The sequence below is a fragment of the Sinocyclocheilus anshuiensis genome, unplaced genomic scaffold (assembly GCF_001515605.1).
Source record: "Sinocyclocheilus anshuiensis isolate Anshui unplaced genomic scaffold, SAMN03320099.WGS_v1.1 scaffold2170, whole genome shotgun sequence".
Classification (NCBI taxonomy): Eukaryota; Metazoa; Chordata; class Actinopteri; order Cypriniformes; family Cyprinidae; genus Sinocyclocheilus; species Sinocyclocheilus anshuiensis.
In genome coordinates this window covers 383698-405101 of record NW_015558572.1, presented here as the reverse complement: position 1 = coordinate 405101, position 21404 = coordinate 383698, and the positions used below count along the sequence as shown (strand labels likewise).

The following is a 21404-nucleotide window of genomic DNA, read 5'->3' as shown; positions in this document are numbered from 1 at the left end:
AGTACAGCCTAGCGCATTTCACACAGGCTGCTAGATTCACTTTCGCCAGAAAGTCGTGTATGCCTAAGGTTGAAAATAAATTATGTTTATAGTGAATGCCCCTATAAATGGTCTTATTTTTACGATTTAGTTTTAATCCAAATGATGCGTGCGCTAAGTAAGTGAACATCAAAGATCACACAACAGAAGTGCAAGCGCTCTCTCTCTCTCTCTGTCTCTCTCTCTCCCTACCGTTAAGTAACTTGTGCATTGTTTTACTTACATGTTTTTTACATATCCGACCGAACTACAAACTTTCCAGTGATGCCTGTGAGAAAGGTAAATTCACTCGACAAGCTCGCGCATCTGCGCCGACGCGCGCTCAATCCACTCAGCGTGCTTTGTTTATCAGCTCGCACACATCAGCTATACAGGCGTTAATACTGAATGTTTAACGTTATATTCATTACATACATATACTTCGTAGTAGGCATCCTTAACTCCATTCTGCTGTCTGTTGTCGGTGTTTCTTTGTCTGAATATGGCGCTTATCATATGCTGCGTTTGGTATCGGGGCATTTTAACGAGTACGAGTACGAGTACAGGAGCTCAGTATCGGGCGGTATCGGTGCATCCCTAATCAGAAGGTATCTTGTTTCAACCACGGTAAGATGTCAATACACACTATTTTTCAAGTTCAAGTCCACCAACGTTAATCTACTCCTGTCTGGTTTGTTTGTCAGACAAAAAAGCAGATTCAGCGTTATGATTGGTCAGATCGTCTGTCAATCAAACTCTCGGCAAAGGGTCAATTATATAAACTTATAATTATATATTTAAATATTTAACATTTAATTTACAAGTAGCTTGTAGCTTGGCAACAAGGTAAGCTTGGTTTCAAAGTAGGTTCCAAACACTGGGCTCATCTTCTCACAGAAGAGGAAAGCCAGTCCAGCCCTCCTTCTACTCATTCGAGATGCTTGAGTCACGCATATGATGCTCACCAGAGGTAGATCAGAGCATTCAATCTGGTGAGTGGATTTCAAAAGCACTCGACCCCACCCCACGGCTCCAGCGGAAGAGTCTGCACAGATGTAGTGCAAACCTATCTCCTCTTTGCCTTTGTTTTCACTCAGGCCCGGCGATTCTGCAAAGCATTCTTAAACGAGATAGGATCACACACACACTTAGGGTCTAATGATAAGCAGCTGCTGCTTAAGTGATTTCAGAGCCTGTTTTTTAAAAACATGATCAACTCCAATTTAATCCACCATTCCAGTCTCTTGAAAGAATGAAGTTGCGCTGAAAACCTGGACAAGAGAGAAAACGGAGCGACTTCGAATGGCTGCTGTGTGTTCGAAATTGTTCCCAGTGACCCAACGATTAGTTCTTACACTAACCCTGATAGAACATCCCATTATGACTGACAGACACGAGGAGCTTAGCGAAGACGACAGAAAAAGCATAACTCAAGGAAGAGGGTCAAATGCGAAGCGGGATTACAAAGTCATGCATCTGCGCCGACGCGCGCTCAATCCACTCAGCGTGCTTTGTTTATCAGCTCGCACACATCAGCTATACAGGCGTTAATACTGAATGTTTAACGTTATATTCATTACATACATATACTTCGTAGTAGGCATCCTTAACTCCATTCTGCTGTCTGTTGTCGGTGTTTCTTTGTCTGAATATGGCGCTTATCATATGCTGCGTTTGGTATCGGGGCATTTTAACGAGTACGAGTACGAGTACAGGAGCTCAGTATCGGGCGGTATCGGTGCATCCCTAATCAGAAGGTATCTTGTTTCAACCACGGTAAGATGTCAATACACACTATTTTTCAAGTTCAAGTCCACCAACGTTAATCTACTCCTGTCTGGTTTGTTTGTCAGACAAAAAAGCAGATTCAGCGTTATGATTGGTCAGATCGTCTGTCAATCAAACTCTCGGCAAAGGGTCAATTATATAAACTTATAATTATATATTTAAATATTTAACATTTAATTTACAAGTAGCTTGTAGCTTGGCAACAAGGTAAGCTTGGTTTCAAAGTAGGTTCCAAACACTGGGCTCATCTTCTCACAGAAGAGGAAAGCCAGTCCAGCCCTCCTTCTACTCATTCGAGATGCTTGAGTCACGCATATGATGCTCACCAGAGGTAGATCAGAGCATTCAATCTGGTGAGTGGATTTCAAAAGCACTCGACCCCACCCCACGGCTCCAGCGGAAGAGTCTGCACAGATGTAGTGCAAACCTATCTCCTCTTTGCCTTTGTTTTCACTCAGGCCCGACGATTCTGCAAAGCATTCTTAAACGAGATAGGATCACACACACACTTAGGGTCTAATGATAAGCAGCTGCTGCTTAAGTGATTTCAGAGCCTGTTTTTTAAAAACATGATCAACTCCAATTTAATCCACCATTCCAGTCTCTTGAAAGAATGAAGTTGCGCTGAAAACCTGGACAAGAGAGAAAACGGAGCGACTTCGAATGGCTGCTGTGTGTTCGAAATTGTTCCCAGTGACCCAACGATTAGTTCTTACACTAACCCTGATAGAACATCCCATTATGACTGACAGACACGAGGAGCTTAGCGAAGACGACAGAAAAAGCATAACTCAAGGAAGAGGGTCAAATGCGAAGCGGGATTACAAAGTCATGACTGAAACAGCGATCACATCAAAGTAGGCTTTGCGCAGAGATCTGATGCTACGTGACAATGTGAGGTTTTGTTCTGGGAGAAGTTCTCCATGAAAGGAATCCAGATTAACTGGCCACATATCAGTATCATTTAAAATCAAAATTCACCCAGGACAATGAATGGTTGGAGGACACGGTCTCAGAAAACAGCATGTCTTTTTCCACAGCTTAAGAACTTACAAAATGTAGGTTGATGATTTTGATTAGCGGTCGAGGATGGTAAAACTCTATAACTCTATATAGCCTCAACTGGTACACCCAGTTTATGGTAAATGAGGCGTTTTAACGTTTCCCCTCCTCCTCTTTTGATAAAATTGGCGGATAAATCTGTATGAAGTTTGTTGAGTGAAAAAGAACTCATTATTATACAGGGATGTCTGTACAGCATCTGGGTTTATTAGTATTGTAGGTCCTGACACACTCCTCTGAGGTTTTAAGTCTGTCTGTGAGGAGGCATGTCTTTTTCCACAGCTTAAGAACTTACAAAATGTAGGTTGATGATTTTGATTAGCGGTCGAGGATGGTAAAACTCTATAACTCTATATAGCCTCAACTGGTACACCCAGTTTATGGTAAATGAGGCGTTTTAACGTTTCCCCTCCTCCTCTTTTGATAAAATTGGCGGATAAATCTGTATGAAGTTTGTTGAGTGAAAAAGAACTCATTATTATACAGGGTTGTCTGTACAGCATCTGGGTTTATTAGTATTGTAGGTCCTGACACACTCCTCTGAGGTTTGAAGTCTGTCTGTGAGGAGTTTGGCTTAACAATCCAACTGGTTAGAGTTTTGTTTTCACATGAAACACAAAGCCAACACCTCAGGCTTTTCACTTAACCTCAAAGGTCCAGAGTGTCTCAGGCCAGGCACAAATGTTAAAATAAGGTAATAAAATACAGGGCATGGAAGGAGAGGGATACACAATTCCAATAGGACTATTATAATGCTATCTGCAGACAAATATAAGAAATTTGTTTTCCTATTTTGCTATTGTTTCTAAGCATTGGTGACTTCCAACAGCCAACTAGTCAATTAATGAAATCGTATAAACGTCCTCCTGTTTTAAGGGACCTACATGATCTAAGTATTTCAGAAAGCCTTTAAACCAATAATGGCACATGGAAAATGCTGCAGAAAAAGTCAATATGCAAAGTCATAACTTTACAAAAAAAAAAAACAGATTTGTCAGTTCACTCATAACAAGTTTACAAGCATTTTGAACATCAAATACAAGGCAGTTTTACTTCACTTTAAGTATTCACAGTACGTGACGACAAAAATATGTTTTTACAGAGTTAAGCTCTCACTCAAATCCATGTTAAACTAGCGTGTTTGTGCATTAGGATTCACACACCAGTGCTACAAATAGGCAGTGTGTGTGTATATATGTGTGTATATGTAAGTGGGGAAGTGTAGTAAGTGTACAGTAGGATCTTACTGGAGCACATGTTGATCTCTGTCCCGCGCATGCCATAGTAGCCTGATGGACAGGCATGGAGACACTCGCCATACTGCCTCATCCTCTCCCTCCTCAGGAACAGGAAGAGCTTGGGTTGGCAGTTCATACACCCGTTGTCCTTGGAACACACCGAGCAGCCTTTACAGATGGGATAAGCTCCATAGCTAGCTGCAATAAAGCAAGACACAAAACAGATAGGTTTACCAGCCAATAACACCAAAAAATGCTAAAGTAACATCTCCTCTTGCCAACACTCTCCATTTCATGACCACATGCCACTTGCGATTTCAGTACAAAAAGTGTGACAATTGTTCACAAATAGCGGTCCGTTATTTATGTGTATATAAAATAAATGAAGTGCTAAAATACATTTCAGATGCAAATTTCACATCTGTTGTAAAACATGAATTTTAATAACTTAGCTTCAACCTAGCCAAATTATAACATTAAAATACACAAGAAATTGTCCGACTGTCTATATTTGCCGTTGCATGTAATCTATTTAACATTCTAATATGCAATAGTTTAACACTGACACTTGTATGCAAATGTGTACTGAATAGTAAACCAATTCAAATGCAATAGCCTAATACTGAAGCTTTCCTTAGTGTTTTGGTGGGAGATGCTAAAATACATGAAAATTGCATCCCGTATGGATTTAATGTTAAATGCAAGTTTGTTGAAATACAGGACTATCGGCAACCTTCACCTAGTAGGGATATGCAGAATGTACTTAAGTAGTGAAGCAAAAGCACACATTTTTACTCCAAATAACTTACTGTACACTTACACTTACTGAGGTTAAGTGCCTCGCTCAAGGGAACATGGTGATAGCTCACGACTTGTGTCTTGCAACCGAACCAGCAACGTTAAGTTGTAAACCACTACACCACAGAGCAAGCTAACTGCAAAGTGCTCTGTTGAACGGTTAAATGTGTGGCGCTATAGAACTGTCACAGACATTTTCATTGACACATAAAACTTTCACTGACTAAAGAAACTGTCATTACTGTGACACTAGCGAGGCCTGATGTTTTTGCAGAGGAAACCATTTTTAATGTGAGCACAACAGTGATTTGATTCAAAGCTCAACTCCTGTATGTAGAGTTCAACTTCAGACAGCTGCTGAAAGCCCAAAACCGCATTGACACCGAGCAGGATCATGTTGCTGGTAGAAGACAAAGGAGCCAGTAACAACCATACCATTTCACAATAAAGGTCTCTTAATGTAAGTTCCTTAGCGTCCCCTTTACAGGAACATGTCCTTGGGTGCACACAATAGCGGCAAACCAGAGACATTGTTATTGATTGAAGCCAAGTTTTAAATATCACAAACCGAGATAGAGTAACAGTCCGAACTGGATGACCCACCACAATGCTTTATAAAATATCATGCACTTCGCTGACCTTTTTCCCCATTCCCTTTTTTCCCCTCATCTTTTCTTCAGTCTGAATAAATAATTGAGATTTAAAACAACATCAAAATAGTTTCTGCATGGCTTATACAAACTTTGTTCTTTCGTGTTAAATAATAGGCGACATTCATAAACATTTTCCATAAAATTATACATGAGAAAGCATTGAGAGAGATGGACAAACCATACAGGAGGAGTGAAGGTTTGCTATTTAAAATAATTCTTACTATTCTCAAACCTTCATCATTAGGCTGTGTCTCAATCTGCTCCTTATGAGCCAGTTCTCGTCAATGCCCTAAAAAGTTTGCTCCCTAGAAATTCCCAGAATGCACCTTAGAATCAGTAAGCACTGGCAGCTCACTATATTAAATGCAAACGTTGTCATGTTTATGCCAATGTTCAGTTGAACAAGGTCCTTCCTAGTGCTCAAAACTGTATTAATGATATACTAGCGGGTGAAATAAGACACAACCTCTTAAATGCTAATGTACCATTTCCAATTTTCAAATTTGAGAAAGGACTGAAAATATTACTCAAAAATTATTGACTGCTTTGGATCAGAGCCCCAAATATGTGATAACAGACATATAGTAACTTATAGTAACATATACAATATACAACAATTACTTTTTTATCTGTTGTTGTGGAGGTAGTTCTTTAAAATATCAGTGATGTCAAATTATAAAAATGCATTCGTAATCATCAGACAACGTTTATTGTTATCTATATGCCACACAATCAATACTATAAGCTATACACATAGTCAAATATACATTGTAAAAATGCAGCGTTGCCAATCAACTAGTCTACAACAAAAAGCCCAAGAGCTGATTAGGATGTCTACGTCAAGAGGAAATATTTACAATATTTTATGTATGTATCATGCTGTTTTCATGGTAACAAAATATAGGCAACTTTATTGTGTAGCTTGTTTCATGCCACGTGACATCACTGTTTTTGTAATGAGGAAAGGATCTGGACACATTTTTTCCCAAACCACACATAAAGGCATATGTTACACAGTTTGATCATGTTTATAGAAACCTGACATTCACCGTAAATTGGTAACAATCTCCTCGACTCAGCCCACACACTTCAGACCTGATTGCGATCGTAGTGCAGAGAACGGGCGGAAACCAGGACTGGCATGAGGTTGGAACTTCAAAAAGCTGAGAACTATCAGAGTGCTTCCCTTATTGAATTTCCCTAATTGAAGGTGGTATGGCAATATCACAAACTGTTTCCCCTGTTCCTTAATCATAGGGGTGTTATTCCTTTCATCCCACTTTCAGAGGCAGTGCTGTTTCAGCAAAGCCTTGCGGCTGATAAATGATTTCTTTAACTGCTGCTGTCAACATGAGCTTGAACAACACAAATTCGACCTTGAATGATCGCATATCGGTGCATTGATCGCCTAGCATGGTCGTGCCATTTACCTCATCGCCTCGTGTTTGGTTGTTATCAATTGTATGGGATGACACTCAGACCTTGATGGGATTGTGCTATCACTGGCCTAGTAATTATAAATATAAAGAGACATAAGACGTTTTTTGTCTCATTCAAGATTTTTGGATCAGAAGCATGTCTGAGGACGGCTTTCCCAGCACTGACCACAGGCATGTCAAAAAGGAGGCTGGGATCTGGTGCGTCTAGGGCAAGGATGTCCAAGAGCCACCCTTGAGGGCCCAGTGCTTCCACATTTTACGGAAATCTTTTCACCGCCAGCTGATTTATACCTGAAGCTATGACTGGAGTCTTCCATTCCGCATCATATTTTCATCAATTCATGAGGGGATCAAATTCAAGCCCTAAACCAGAAAATATGATGGCTTTCCAATATCACTGTCAAATTGGGTCTTAAAGAGACACTGGGATCCAAGAGGGGAAACAAACAAGAAAAAGTGCCTCAGTGGGACCCTATTCATATTCTGCATTCAACTCAATTTATAGTTTATGTATAGGCATTTATTCGTCTTATTTGTGCAGCAATTTGCCCTCGTTGTTTAAATTAAAAAAATAAAAAAACAGTCCAAGAAAAACCGAATGATCCGAGTGGCTTTCATACATGCAAACAACATCTCCGTCTATGTTTTTAAGTCACTCTAGAATGCTAATTATCTAAGTGTGGCAGAATTTAGAGTTCTATGTAAATTACAGTGGATAAGCCTAATTTGGTTGCTAAGAGTGTTTTTTGTTCCAAGAATCACACCAGCATGAGCTTTAAACTTTACCATAAGTCTGTCATGTTATCCTGCTGAAGTGTAACTTATTCTGGCAAGCTTGTATTATGGAACTAAAGAAGAATTATTTCTAAAAAAAAAAAAAAAAAGAGCAGAGGAAAGCATTTCTTGTTTTAACGTCGCAAATCCACCCCTGAACTGAGAACATAATAATACATCAGGCTTTATACTCACAGTCTCAATTTCTTATCCAAATTTCAATTTGTGTACAATTATTACTGATCCAATAAAAACAAAGTATAATATCTAACACAAACAGATTTTAAAGGAATACTTCACTTAAAAATGAAATTCTATTTGCGTTCTTTCGCAACATTGGACCTCACTGACTTTTAATGTACAGACAAAATAATGCAAAGACATTTTTCAAAATATCTTCATTTTTGTTCCACAGAGGAATGAAAGTCATACAAGTTTCAAACAATGAGGGTAAATCACTGAATTTTAGCTGAACTATTCCTTTAATAGTAATAGTTCGGCAACATTTTTTAATCATTCTCAAAGTTTTTAAATTCCTTGTTTTATTGTTGTGATTATTTTTTTCTTTTCTTTTATGTAAAGCACTTTGAATTACCATTGTGTATGAAATGTGCTATATAAATAAACTTGCCTTGCCTTGCCTTGCCTTTAAGTAGACTTGATATGCATATTGATATGCATATGCATATTGAAATGCATATTAGATGTGCATATCAATGGCAGACAACTTACTGAACTTGATTTACACAATTAATCATTAAAATGTGTAAATGAACAAATAGTCATTATAAGTCAAGGCACATTAAAGCACATTTTCAAAAATATACTTAAAATAAGAATCAAAATCACAACTGGGGAAGAAAAAAGGACAGCATTTAACTTTGCTGAGATTGATGCATGTAATTATTATTAATAATAATAATGCTGAAATGCAAACTCTGCAGCAAGAACCTTCCTCATTTAAATTGAGCATTTGTCAGCCTCTGCTGCAAGTTAGAGGTGAATGTCTTGATTTGTTTGGGGAGCAAAAGGAAGGGGTGTTACTCTCAGGAACATCAAATGACAAGTAAGTCATCCATCTGCTCACAAATGTGACCCTGGACCACAAAACCAGTCATAAGGGTCCATTTTTAAAAAAAATTGAGATTTATACATCATCTGAAAGCTGAATAAATAAGATTTCCATTGATGTATGGTTTGTTATGATAGGACAATATTTCGATCGAGATACAACTATTTGAAAATCTGGAATCTGAGGGTGCAAAAAAATCCAAATATTGAGAAAATTGCCTTTAAAGTTGTCCAAATGAAGTTCTTAGCAATGCGCATTACTAATCAAAAATTACGTTTTGATATATTTGCAGTAGGAAATTTACAAAATATATTTATGGAACATGATCTTTACTTAATGTCCTAATGATTTTTGGCATAAAAGAAAAATCAGTCATTTTGGTCCATACAATGTATTTTTGGCTATCGCTACAGCGACTTAAGAAGGTTTTGTGGTCCAGGGTCACAAATATTAATCTGCAGACATTAGAGCAATGAAATGTAACTTAAAAAGAAGTGAAATATCTATCCAATATTCTGCGCTAGTTTCACTGTGCCCAGTTCCTGTAGGGAGACTGTGGTTCATTCAGGTAAATGCAAAAATTCTTGGTCCTTCATTCATGCCAATCACAAACTCATAACACAACATATGACGGCATTGTTGGAGTGTGTTGCCTTCATTCAGCTTCGGCTGGCTTTGTTTTGAATCCTCATCAACAGTAATTACAGTGTGAGTGAAATCCAACAGAAAAAAAAAAACTGTCTACGGTACGTTTAAAGACTCAAACACTGTGACGTTCATCGCCTCAGGCCGGCAAAGCTGGGAAGAAATGGCAAACCCCTACCTCAAACAAACACTCACAAAACTGCCAACAACTTCCAGTGATCTCTCTTTCTCACACTCACAAATACTTATGACATCATACGATGACATCATCCCTGTCCCTACAATCTCGATGATATCATGCGTCATATGATAATGAGATGTCAAGATTCAAAGCTGTAAAAAGTTAAAATACTCTAAAATACTCTAGAAGAGGAGGAGGAAACTATGAAGAAGCATAGTTTCTACAACACTGAGGCTAATTTACTGTTCGTCGAATTAGTGAGAATTGTTTGAAAGACAGATCATTCTCTGTATCTCTCTACATAAGCCATAATGCTACTACTATTAAGTAAAGCGAAAGCGGGATAATTTGCAGTCCGATTCTTCTTAATGTTGCACATAAAACAGTTTTACAGATGCTTTACATGACATTGTCACAATGTACTGTAAAGATTTTGAAGTATTAGCTTTAAGTTACAACTGTGATTTAAAATTTAAGGCACCAACTGAAATTGGGATAGCAAACTGGGAAAAGAAAAAGTTGTTGGTTTTTTTACATGTATTTTTTAAAAATTTTCTACACTTCAACCAGTGTTATTTTAGTATTATGTATATATCATTATATTATTTATTAATATTTTAAATGAGCTTTATTTCTATATTTCCATTTTTATTTTAATTTTACTAGTAATAATTGTATGTGCTTTTGCCATTTTTATTAGTTTTTTTTTATTATATTTAGTTTTCATTTATTTTTATTTCAGTTTGTCATTTTAGTACTTCAACATAAACGTATTTTGTTTCAAGACTACATTTCTACATTTATTTATTTCAGTTTTATTGCAATTAACAAAAATATTTGTAATAGTTTTAGTTAACAATAACAACACTACTTTAAATCACCATACAAAATCCACCACACTGATCTATCAAACCACAGAATTACATCTAGAATATGGTCATGCTGAATAAGGCATTAATATGTGCTTTATAAGTACTAATAAACAGCCATACTACTAATATGCATGCTAATAAGCAACTAGTTAGGGAATAGTGTCCCCTAATCTAAAGTGTTACCCATAGTTCTAAATATTCAAAGTTCAAAGTTGTTAATGAGTAATAAGCTTCATGTTACTGAGAATGAAGAGAAAAATCAGTAACAGTCTTCATCGCCTGGCTCATTTTGAAATTCTGTCATTGTTTACTCACCCTTGTGTCATTCCAAACCTTTATAACTTTCTTTCTTCGGTGGAACACAAAAAGAGATGTTAGGCTGCATGACAGCCTCAGTCACTATTCACTAATCAATAGTATTCTCCACTTGTGGAAGGAAGAATGTCATACGGCTTTGGAACAACATGAGGGTAAGTATTTTTGGGTGAACCATCCATTTAGAATCAGAAACGCTTGTCTCTTATAATGGAAAAGAAACTGGGAGTATGCAGTTAAACTTTCAGATCATCCACTAAAAGTGAGCCAGTCCCCAAATTGTTCCACATGGCTGAAGACAGTACATGGAAAACTGCATCAATCCGCTGGCATTTGTTGCATCTGACTTTATTTGTCATGGTCATGGGTATGGAAATCACACTTTGCTGAAGATTAATACACCAGAGCCAGAATGGTGGTATATGGCAAGGGTGCGTTTTGCTCTACAGGCACATTTCTCCTCCAATTTAGCAGAACATATGCTGGACTTCACCTCCGACTACTTTGCAGCTGGAAATAGTCAGGATTTAGACATCCATGTCCCCCCACCCCCCCACCCAACTCCAGTTTACTTTAACAGATTGTACTGTATGCATATGTTTACAATTTAGGGCAATCCCATTACTTATAATGATTCTGCACCATGTGTCTGAGCAAACACATTTGTTTCACTGCACTGGCTTATTAGCTTAGTGAGAGTGTTCCTGTGATACAGGCCCGGGAGACATGGCAAGCACTGATAGATTTGTTGATTGGATCACCGTGATTGAATCGGTGGACTTGAAATCTAAACATACCTTGTAAGCTCGGGCACCTGGTACTTGTGTTAGTGTTTGTTTTCAGTTGGCACAAGACAAAAAGAGATTCAGACGACCTGAGGGCAAACCTGCTGACGTATATGCTAATACCCTGGCATGGCTTTTTAGTCCGCAGAGAGATTGTAGAGCACACACACGGACTGATTAATGTTGACTTCTCACTCATTCAAGTAGTAATAAATAGGAAATACAGTTATTTAAGGTCAACAATAATTTAAACTCTGTTTCTAGAACTGAACTATAATGTTTCCCTCATTGATGAAACATTTGTAAATGCATTTACTTGATTTAAAGTCTTTCAAATTTGGGGTTCATACACAAATGGTTGCTGGTTCTATCCTTGCAGGGGATGATACATGAGAAAGAGTTTAAAGAAACTGAATAAAAAAATAATAATAAAATTAAATAAAAAATAAGATAACATTTTGAAAAGTAGGTTATAAAACACTTCATTGCTCATAAGAAAACATTTTTATATATTCCACAAATCTGTTAACTTTGTAATTAAAAAATAATAAAACAAAATAAAATAAAATAAAATAAAATAAATGTAATAAGGCATATTTTCTTGTTGGATATCCTATTTCACTCTCACATTAATGGTTGTGAAAAGCTATTCACCTTGAATTCAACTAGGCTCCAATTAAGTATGAAAGAGCTGCCATTTTGTAAATGTGTAAAATCCTATTTGTAAATTCCCATAATAATAATAATAAGACAATGTAAAACAATAGCTGTTCATATGCTGCAAGCCTACTCAGAAACTTTCTATAACTGCCTCAAAGTAACAACGGGTGTTTTGAATGAGAGGTAAAATAGCACTTTGCCTGTTATGCATCTCATAGAGTGCTTTATGTTTGGACCAAAGACGTGCAGGTGCCGTAAGGTGCAAAAGGCAATCTGTCATGATGGGCTATGTGTGAGAAGATATGTTTTATGTTTCTGCACAGTTCACTCTTTTTTTGGAATGGAATTTGGGAGTCAGCAGCTATTTCCACTCCATGAATTCTTCTCAGAGTGAGATGTTCTGTTATGTTCTCAGGTCTGTAGAAGAGGTGAGAAAGATATACACTGCAAAAAAATTATTTTCTCCATCAGTATTTTAGTATTATTTTCAGTATAAAAAGATAAATACACTTGGTTAAAATTGTGTATTAGGACTTCTTTAAAGAAAACATATCTTGAATATGAACTGAATTTTATTTTTTTATTCTTTCCACTGGCATTATTTAATTAATGATTATATTCATATTTCTTAAAATCATTTCATTTGTAAACTGTGTAATTTATGCGTTAAAAATACTTTAAAACAACAGTAGTGTAAAGAAAGTGGTAGAGAAGCGAAGACAGGAGGGTGGTGGTGGAGAGGGTGGGAAGTGGAACAGCTAAAATTAGCACACCTGTTGGTAATTTATCACACATAAACCTCACACCTAATTTTCACACCTGTGGCACAATGGGTTCTGAATCCTGCAATTCAGTCACATATATATATATATATATATATATATATTCTACAAATCTTTGTTTATCTTTGTAATCTTAATCAAAAAGTAATATAGTTAAACAATAATAAATAAAATAAAATAAGGCATATTTTCTTGTTGGATATCCTATTTCACTCTCACATTAATGGTTGTGAAAAGCTATTCACCTTGAATTCAACTAGGCTCCAATTAAGTATGAAAGAGCTGCCATTTTGTAAATGTGTAAAATCCTATTTGTAAATTCCCATAATAATAATAATAAGACAATGTAAAACAATAGCTGTTCATATGCTGCAAGCCTACTCAGAAACTTTCTATAACTGCCTCAAAGTAACAACGGGTGTTTTGAATGAGAGGTAAAATAGCACTTTGCCTGTTATGCATCTCATAGAGTGCTTTATGTTTGGACCAAAGACGTGCAGGTGCCGTAAGGTGCAAAAGGCAATCTGTCATGATGGGCTATGTGTGAGAAGATATGTTTTATGTTTCTGCACAGTTCACTCTTTTTTTGGAATGGAATTTGGGAGTCAGCAGCTATTTCCACTCCATGAATTCTTCTCAGAGTGAGATGTTCTGTTATGTTCTCAGGTCTGTAGAAGAGGTGAGAAAGATATACACTGCAAAAAAATTATTTTCTCCATCAGTATTTTAGTATTATTTTCAGTATAAAAAGATAAATACACTTGGTTAAAATTGTGTATTAGGACTTCTTTAAAGAAAACATATCTTGAATATGAACTGAATTTTATTTTTTTATTCTTTCCACTGGCATTATTTAATTAATGATTATATTCATATTTCTTAAAATCATTTCATTTGTAAACTGTGTAATTTATGCGTTAAAAATACTTTAAAACAACAGTAGTGTAAAGAAAGTGGTAGAGAAGCGAAGACAGGAGGGTGGTGGTGGAGAGGGTGGGAAGTGGAACGGCTAAAATTAGCACACCTGTTGGTAATTTATCACACATAAACCTCACACCTAATTTTCACACCTGTGGCACAATGGGTTCTGAATCCTGCAATTCAGTCACACATGCTGTTCTACACACATGCTAAGGAGCTAGCAGTGAGTTCCCTGCATGGAGAAAGAGCATCATGGACAAAGATCAGAGAAACAGTGTGCCTGGGATTTTTTCACACCATTGAGCATTAGTGGACCTAACAAGACCCTCCTTTTCCACCTGCCAGTGATCTAATGCCACTTCATAATAATACCACCGCAATCCTACAATCCAATACAAAGCTACGCAAGAGTGATGATTCACCTATAAATGAACATTCTTTTTAATCATTTACTCATCCTCATGTCAGTCCAAATCTGTACGACTTACTTTCTTCTGTAGAACACAAAAGAAGATATTTTGAGGAGCATTGGGGCCCAAACAATATTGGATGGACTTTCATATTTTTAAAAATATTTCCTTTAGCATTTGATAAAAGAAAGAGTACAGGGAAGTCATAGAAGGTCTAGAAGAACGTTCTGTTGAAAAATGAAAAATGTCATTTTTGGTTGAACTATCCCTTTAAGATCAAAGGCATTACCCATGATGCATTTTGCCACTGCTGACACAGGAAGCAGAACTACAGAAAAAATATACACTTAGGCAATGGTTCTCAACCAAGGGGCCAGGGGCCACTAGGGGGGCCTTAGAAAACTTCCAAGGGGGCAAAACAACTACAACTCATGTAATAAATACATTTTTTTCTAAAAATGCCATGCTCTAAAATTCCTTCAAATATTGTTGGCCTTGCGTCAAAAGGTTAAGAACCATTGCACAAGGGTGGTTTTGGTGGTTTTTGGTGTGTTGCTATGCGGTTGCTACCCACCAGTCTAAATGATATTCTGGTAGATATGACTCAGTTCTGTTTTTTTTTTCTTTCATTTTATCATCGATCAGCAAAAAATATAGTTGAATCACTTAGAAAAGTAATAGCACACCTCTTCTTAAGCCACACAGTTTGAGGAATCATTCATGTCCTTAGATTTACTGATGAATTACATGATATGTTTAATACTAACAGTTAAGGAGTTGTTCAAATCTTAAGTATGAGCATTAGTAATTGTGATGCTCGCCTTAACAAACACCTCTAAAACTAAGTTTAGAACTATGAATGCACATAAAACTCACCCACACATGCATATACAGACACACTATCCAGCAGACCTCCCTCTAAAACAGTATTGTTTGCCTTCACGCCTGATTCTGTGCTATGCTGGGGAACATGAAAGGCATTACCTCATTAACCCTTTAACGAGACCTCTTCTCCACTTTCCTGGCTAAACCCTTCCCTACCAGGCCAGATCAGAAGTGATCCATAGGGTCAAAAGTGGAGAGCAGCATAGGGGTGGTAGGCAGAAACATGCCGAGGAACCTCATATGGTCCCAACCACTGAGAGGGGACTTCAAAGCCTGATGCCCAAGACTGAGATTTCTACTCCATAAATAGCTTCAGAAGACCCTCTAAAAACTTCTATTGAGCTAATTAAGCAAAAATTCAACAGGATACCACGCAACACCCATGCCATCGACTTCAAAAACGCCACACATGCCATCAGCGTAAGCTTCAAAATAACAAAAACAGGTTCTACGGTTGCGGTTTCCTGCACACATGGGTGGCACAATGTATAAAATCTGCGTGTATTGTTACAAATTTGTCAAATCCCTGTGAAAACCTGGCAAGACGGGACATGCCAGAACACTTCCAGATACAAATGAACACCAGGGCAGGGTTTTATGTAATGGCCGCTCGTCTCATCTGCTCCCCAGGGCAGAGCATACACTAAAGAGCTCTGTGATAATCACTCAACTTCAACCTCTTCTTGCTCTTACCAAAACAGATCTGCCTGGCAGGCAGATACATCTCAGATACGGCCCCTGTGTGGCCCCGTACTCCCATAAACACATTGGCCACATCATGCAACTTTCCTCTTTTGCCTTTGAGATTTGTGTTGATCTCGACAAAGAAATTCCTTCATTTCTCAAACTTTTTAATGGTAATCTACATTTTCACAAATAATTAAGCAAATACACAAATGAACTTGAACTATACATGCTAGTTAGAATGTGTAAATTCATTTACGTAAAGTACTTTGTTCATAAAGAAATATCCTAACAGTCCAAATATCCTAAAAAATTTACTAAAATTAATGAATATGACTTACTGAAAAAAAAAATAATCAAAAGACTATAAACCAAAACAAAAATGTGTGCAAAAACATAAAAGACACCAGACTTGTATGCATGTTAATTACAGTGACAAAGTAGTAGTATCTATTACCGGAGAGTCAGCACCAAAGCCATTATTAGCACATGAACATGACAACTACATGTGACCCCTGCCTGCAGATACCTTCAACGTACCGTCCCTCTCCATGACAGCTGTTTACACAAGAGAAGACCGTGTGCTTCTGAGGTCTGGCTCTGGCTCAGATAAAATAATACACAGCTGAAGCCAGCCAAGATGTAATAGAAGTGGATAAGTGGGAGGGTGAAAAAAGGAGGAATTTGTGAAATGTACAGGGATATTTTCTCTTTCCCCTCCTCCCAAACCTTTCTTTAACATTCTCCCCCGCCACTGCCCTGACACCCTCTAAATATCTACTACTGAGTCAATGGAAATAAGACAAATGGAAAATAAAGGGACAAAAATAGATACTGAAGTCGCACAATACATAAACTCACCACAACTGAAGTCCTCTGTGTTCTGAAACTGAAGAGTCTGAGGAATGCGTTTCAAGGCCGCATGCACATTAAAATCACAACTCGAGCTAGTGAATTTCCCCAAATTATGCGCAACAGATTACAAAGCACAAAACAGGGCTTTTCTCCTCAGTTGTTTCCTATTTATGTGGCACAATGCCAGACTTCATAACATGCATGCACACGAACCAGCGTCAGCAAAGACAACACAAAAACAGACTACAATAACTGCTGCAGTTATCACACAGCTCATTGGAAAACTTGATTCTGATTGGTCATTCTGCATTGTAAAAAAAAATATGTTTTTACAATGACCACATAACTGTATAACATGATACAATGATTATAACTCGAATCAATATTAAACCCCTTACAGATTTAACCATTAGTATTTAACATCAAGATATTTAACATCCAAAAAGAATAAAGAACATTTCCAAAAGAAAAAAAAGAGGGTGATATGAGACCTCTCCATTTAGTGCTAATGACAATATTCTAAATATATAGGAATAAAACATATTCTCAAATAAACACAACCATTCATTTGGTTTTTGAATAAAGTATTTATGCTTACCCAAGGCTGCATTTATTTGATCAATAATAGAGTAAAAAGATTAATATATTGTGAAATATTTTACAGTTTAAAGTAACTCTTTTCTAATTAAATATATTTTAAAATGTAATTTATTTCTATGATGGCAAAGGTGAATTTCCAGCATCATTACTCCAGTCTTCAGTGTCACATGATCCTTCAGAAATCATTCTAATATGCTGATTTGCTGCTCAAGAAACATTTCAGCACAGTTGTGCTGCTTAATATTTTCATGGAAACTGTGATTCTCTGACACACAGAAAATTCAAAAGAACTTAATTGTTTAAAAAAAACTTACTGACCCCAAACTTTTGAATGGTAGTGTAAGCTTATTAAATATTTTCCTAATATACATCACTGTGTCCTTTATATATATTAGTAAAAGGTTATTTTTCTCTTGGGGGAACAAATACCTCAGTCTGGGAGAGAGAACTTATAAACCATGTTAGTGGCGGCATGATAGTAATGAAGTTAATTGAGCATTTTATACTCCTAGCCATAACAAATTCATAAGATCGACACAGAATCGCCCATTCATTTCCCATTTCCCATTGCAAAAAGCACACATCTTATTTTTATAATAGAGAACAGAATGTTTTGAAGTCCTTTTTGTTTAGTTCTGTTGCATTAAGCTGGCATCGCATATGGCTCCTAACCCAGATACGTTGATTACAGATACATGTTGGCTACTGCTCACAAACCACTGACACTCACTTTCTCATCAACAGCTAGTGACCCTTGAGGACCTCTTCACATCTGAGTTGCATGTTGAATCCTCACAGAAAGAGAGGGAATTAATGGAACACAGGTGAACAGAATGAACTAATCAACACACAAGGGAAAACTAGGTCAGGGGAAAACATAAGGGAAGAAAACAAAAGTCCATGGTGGTGACAGAACTCCCCCCTCCCGGAAGGCGCAACCTCGGGCCGTGATGGGACGAACAAAGGAAGAAAGGAAGGAAGGAAGGAAGGGAGGGAGGGAGGGAGGGAGGGAGGGAGAGAGACAAAGAAAGACAATGAGCTTAGCGCCAGGGCACTGTAATGACTACCATGCCTGGCCTTGATTAAAACCACACAAGGGCTTCTGGGTTCCACAGGCAGGCAGGCAGCAGGCAGGGTGTCTCTATCTCCCTTCCAAGTTCTTAGAAAGTCCAGACGTCCTCGACCCAGACCCACAATGAAGACGGGTACAATGACAGGGCAAAGGGGATGAGACCCAAGCTCAATCCATGGACAAATTACAAGCGAGTGGTGAAGCTTTATTGCCCCTGACCGGCTCACTTCCGCACCATACTGAAAGCAAGGCGTGTGGATGGCTGGTTTGATGTGGTGTGGATGCGTAATTAGAGGTCCTATCAAGCGCAGGGGAACAGAGGAGGCCTGTTCATCTGTCGGGTGTTAGAGGGACAGGGAGGGGGAAACGACAGCTCATTGCTCCCCCTTGTTGATGTTCCAGCGATTTGTGTAGGCGTGGATGTAAATATCCATCAGAGCCGGAGACAGACCTCACACGCCTGCATATGTATGTGTGTTTCTGTTTGAGGAAGCCTCGAGAGCTTATGTTACAACAAGGCCTCGCTGATCGATTCGGACTAGGAGGCCTGCACACACAGACCGACATTCTTGCAAAGGATGAACAAAAATGCGATACAGAATAGAACCTGGCAAGGTCTGGGATCACAGAGAGCCTACTCAAGGCAGTTCGATTTCTCCAACCCTTCCAAAGCACTTTGAATCACCAATTAAATTCTTCAAAACGTCCAGCACACTCAACTGGCACCCCATTACCCTGTCTGTGCTCTCCCGTCCTTTCTCATATAGCTGGATCAGGACTGGGGGGGGGTTTACTATCTGCATAGGCAGCTACCTTCTAGAACAGCATTCTAACTGAAACATAACCTCCAAATGATAAGTGATTCGGAACACTCTAAAAAAGGCAGGGATTTGTAATAATAATAAAAAAAATTCAACACAAGACAAGGGATTAGGCTAAGTATATTTATAAATTTTCTTGTTGCAATTAGGGCTGGGCGATTTTTACGATTTTATCGATTAATTCGAATTTAATGTTTTGCCACGATTTTATTTTTTATAAATCGAGGAATCATGATTTTGAATATAAATATTACCAAACGTTAGAATTAAGACACTTTGACATTATGCCAATGATAACAGCAAAGAGAAAACAATGATCCAACGGCATGTCGGCGCACGTGATTAACCGCTCACGTGTGACGCGCTCTGTGAAGGACCATAAGGTGCCATTGCCATGCATGAGACGCTGCAAGAGATGCGAGCACAACAGTCAAACGCGTCCATGTTTAGATATAAAAAACAATGGATAAGCAGCATAATCTAAATAAAAACCAGTAAAAACTACTACTGTATGTATATTTCATGTTTGCATCATGATGACAGGCTGAAAGCTGCTGTTTATTGTTTTTACAGAACATTTATAGCTAATAATAGTCTGCTGGTGTTATACCTTCAATCATTTTGAATTTGAATTACCTTGATTTTTGAGAATTTTTTTAAAGCATTTTCCTTGTATTATTTCTGAACATATAATATGTATAAGCCAAGTTTGTACAGGATGTAGTAGTAGTTCATGCATCTTTTCTGCAAATATATTTAACAAGTGATTTGTTTAACATTTACATCATGATGACAACTTCATGTGTGGTGCAACTAGACAACTAGAGGGTTAATAAAGAAAAAGTTACTTGTTGTAGTAATCATGTTGTAGTTACATTTTCAAGTTGACTAGTTAAAAATCGTAAAAACAGAGAATCAGTCAAACGTTCTGAAGAAAACAAAATCGAGATTTTATTTTTTATTTTTTATTTTTTTTGCCATATTGCCCAGCCCTAGTTGCAATACATTCTAGGGTTGGCTTCTACATGAAGGACACAAGCAATGTCATCTTATAAATTAGGCATCTTAGAAGAAAGCATAATGAAGATGCAAGTTTTTTTCAGAAAAGACATGTTGGAAATGCACGCTCACTAGTTTTTGGGAAAGAGCGAATATCTGTCACAGAACAAGCAAAACTATGTCCGTGACATGCACAATGTTTGTCTCACTTCATCAAATGTCCAGATGATACCAAGTAAAACCAGTACCTGATGTAAAAAGCAATGCTTTTGAATAACATGCACGATACAGATGTGCATATGTAAATTGCTCATTCTTGCATTCAAAACGAAATAGACAGGGTGGAACAGAGTGGAACAAAATGCAAGGGGCTCAAGATGTACTTTTCCAAAATGTAACTACTTTTAACTGGACATGCCATCTTAAAAGCGCAACACTCATGCTCACAATGGTGACAAATTGAGACAATGGAAAGGCCAAATATGTTTGTCGCATTTACAGGTAAACTGACCAACAAATATTTCAGAGGAAATGGAAAAAAATGCATTCAGTGTGAGCAGCCCCTATGAATTTATATTGTTTAGTTGTGCCATTGTATGACTCAAGTTACTACTTTAAACCATTTGTTTAATGTTAAAGGGGTCCTATTATGCTCTTTTACAATGTCTTGAATTTGTTTTGGGGGTGTACTAGAACATGCTCTCATGCTTGGTGGTTCGAAAAACGCATTATTTTTTTACATAATTTACATTATTACAATACCTTTCTCCCCAGCCACAAACGGCTCGATGAAGGTTTGATGAAGGCCCGCCTTCCAAAAAAATAAATGTGTTGTGATTGCTTAGCTGTCCCAGTGCGTCGTGATTGGCGAACAGCTTAGACGGTGTTTCAGTACTGGCCCACCCCTTTCCAAAGCAGCAAGTTCCATCTGCTCCGGTTTAGTTAAGGATGGCGTCAATATTGCCATATCAATTTGAGCCAGATTTAGACCCAGAGAATATTGAACAAAAGAATCGCGCAGAACCTTTGCACGCATGGATATTGCAAGACATATTAGAGTGGTAACGTTATTGTT

The 21404-nt window shown here is 37.6% G+C and overlaps 1 protein-coding gene across 1 annotated transcript in view; it reads right to left on the bottom strand.

Moving 5' to 3' along the window:
• The window catches only part of LOC107679648 (R-spondin-2-like), a 65072-nt gene that overhangs the window by 34151 nt on the left and 9517 nt on the right, over nucleotides 1–21404 (bottom strand). The window contains exon 2 of the mRNA XM_016475261.1: nucleotides 4116–4304. Coding sequence (XP_016330747.1) covers nucleotides 4116–4304 — 189 coding nt within the window. The remainder of the gene's footprint in view (nucleotides 1–4115; nucleotides 4305–21404) is intronic.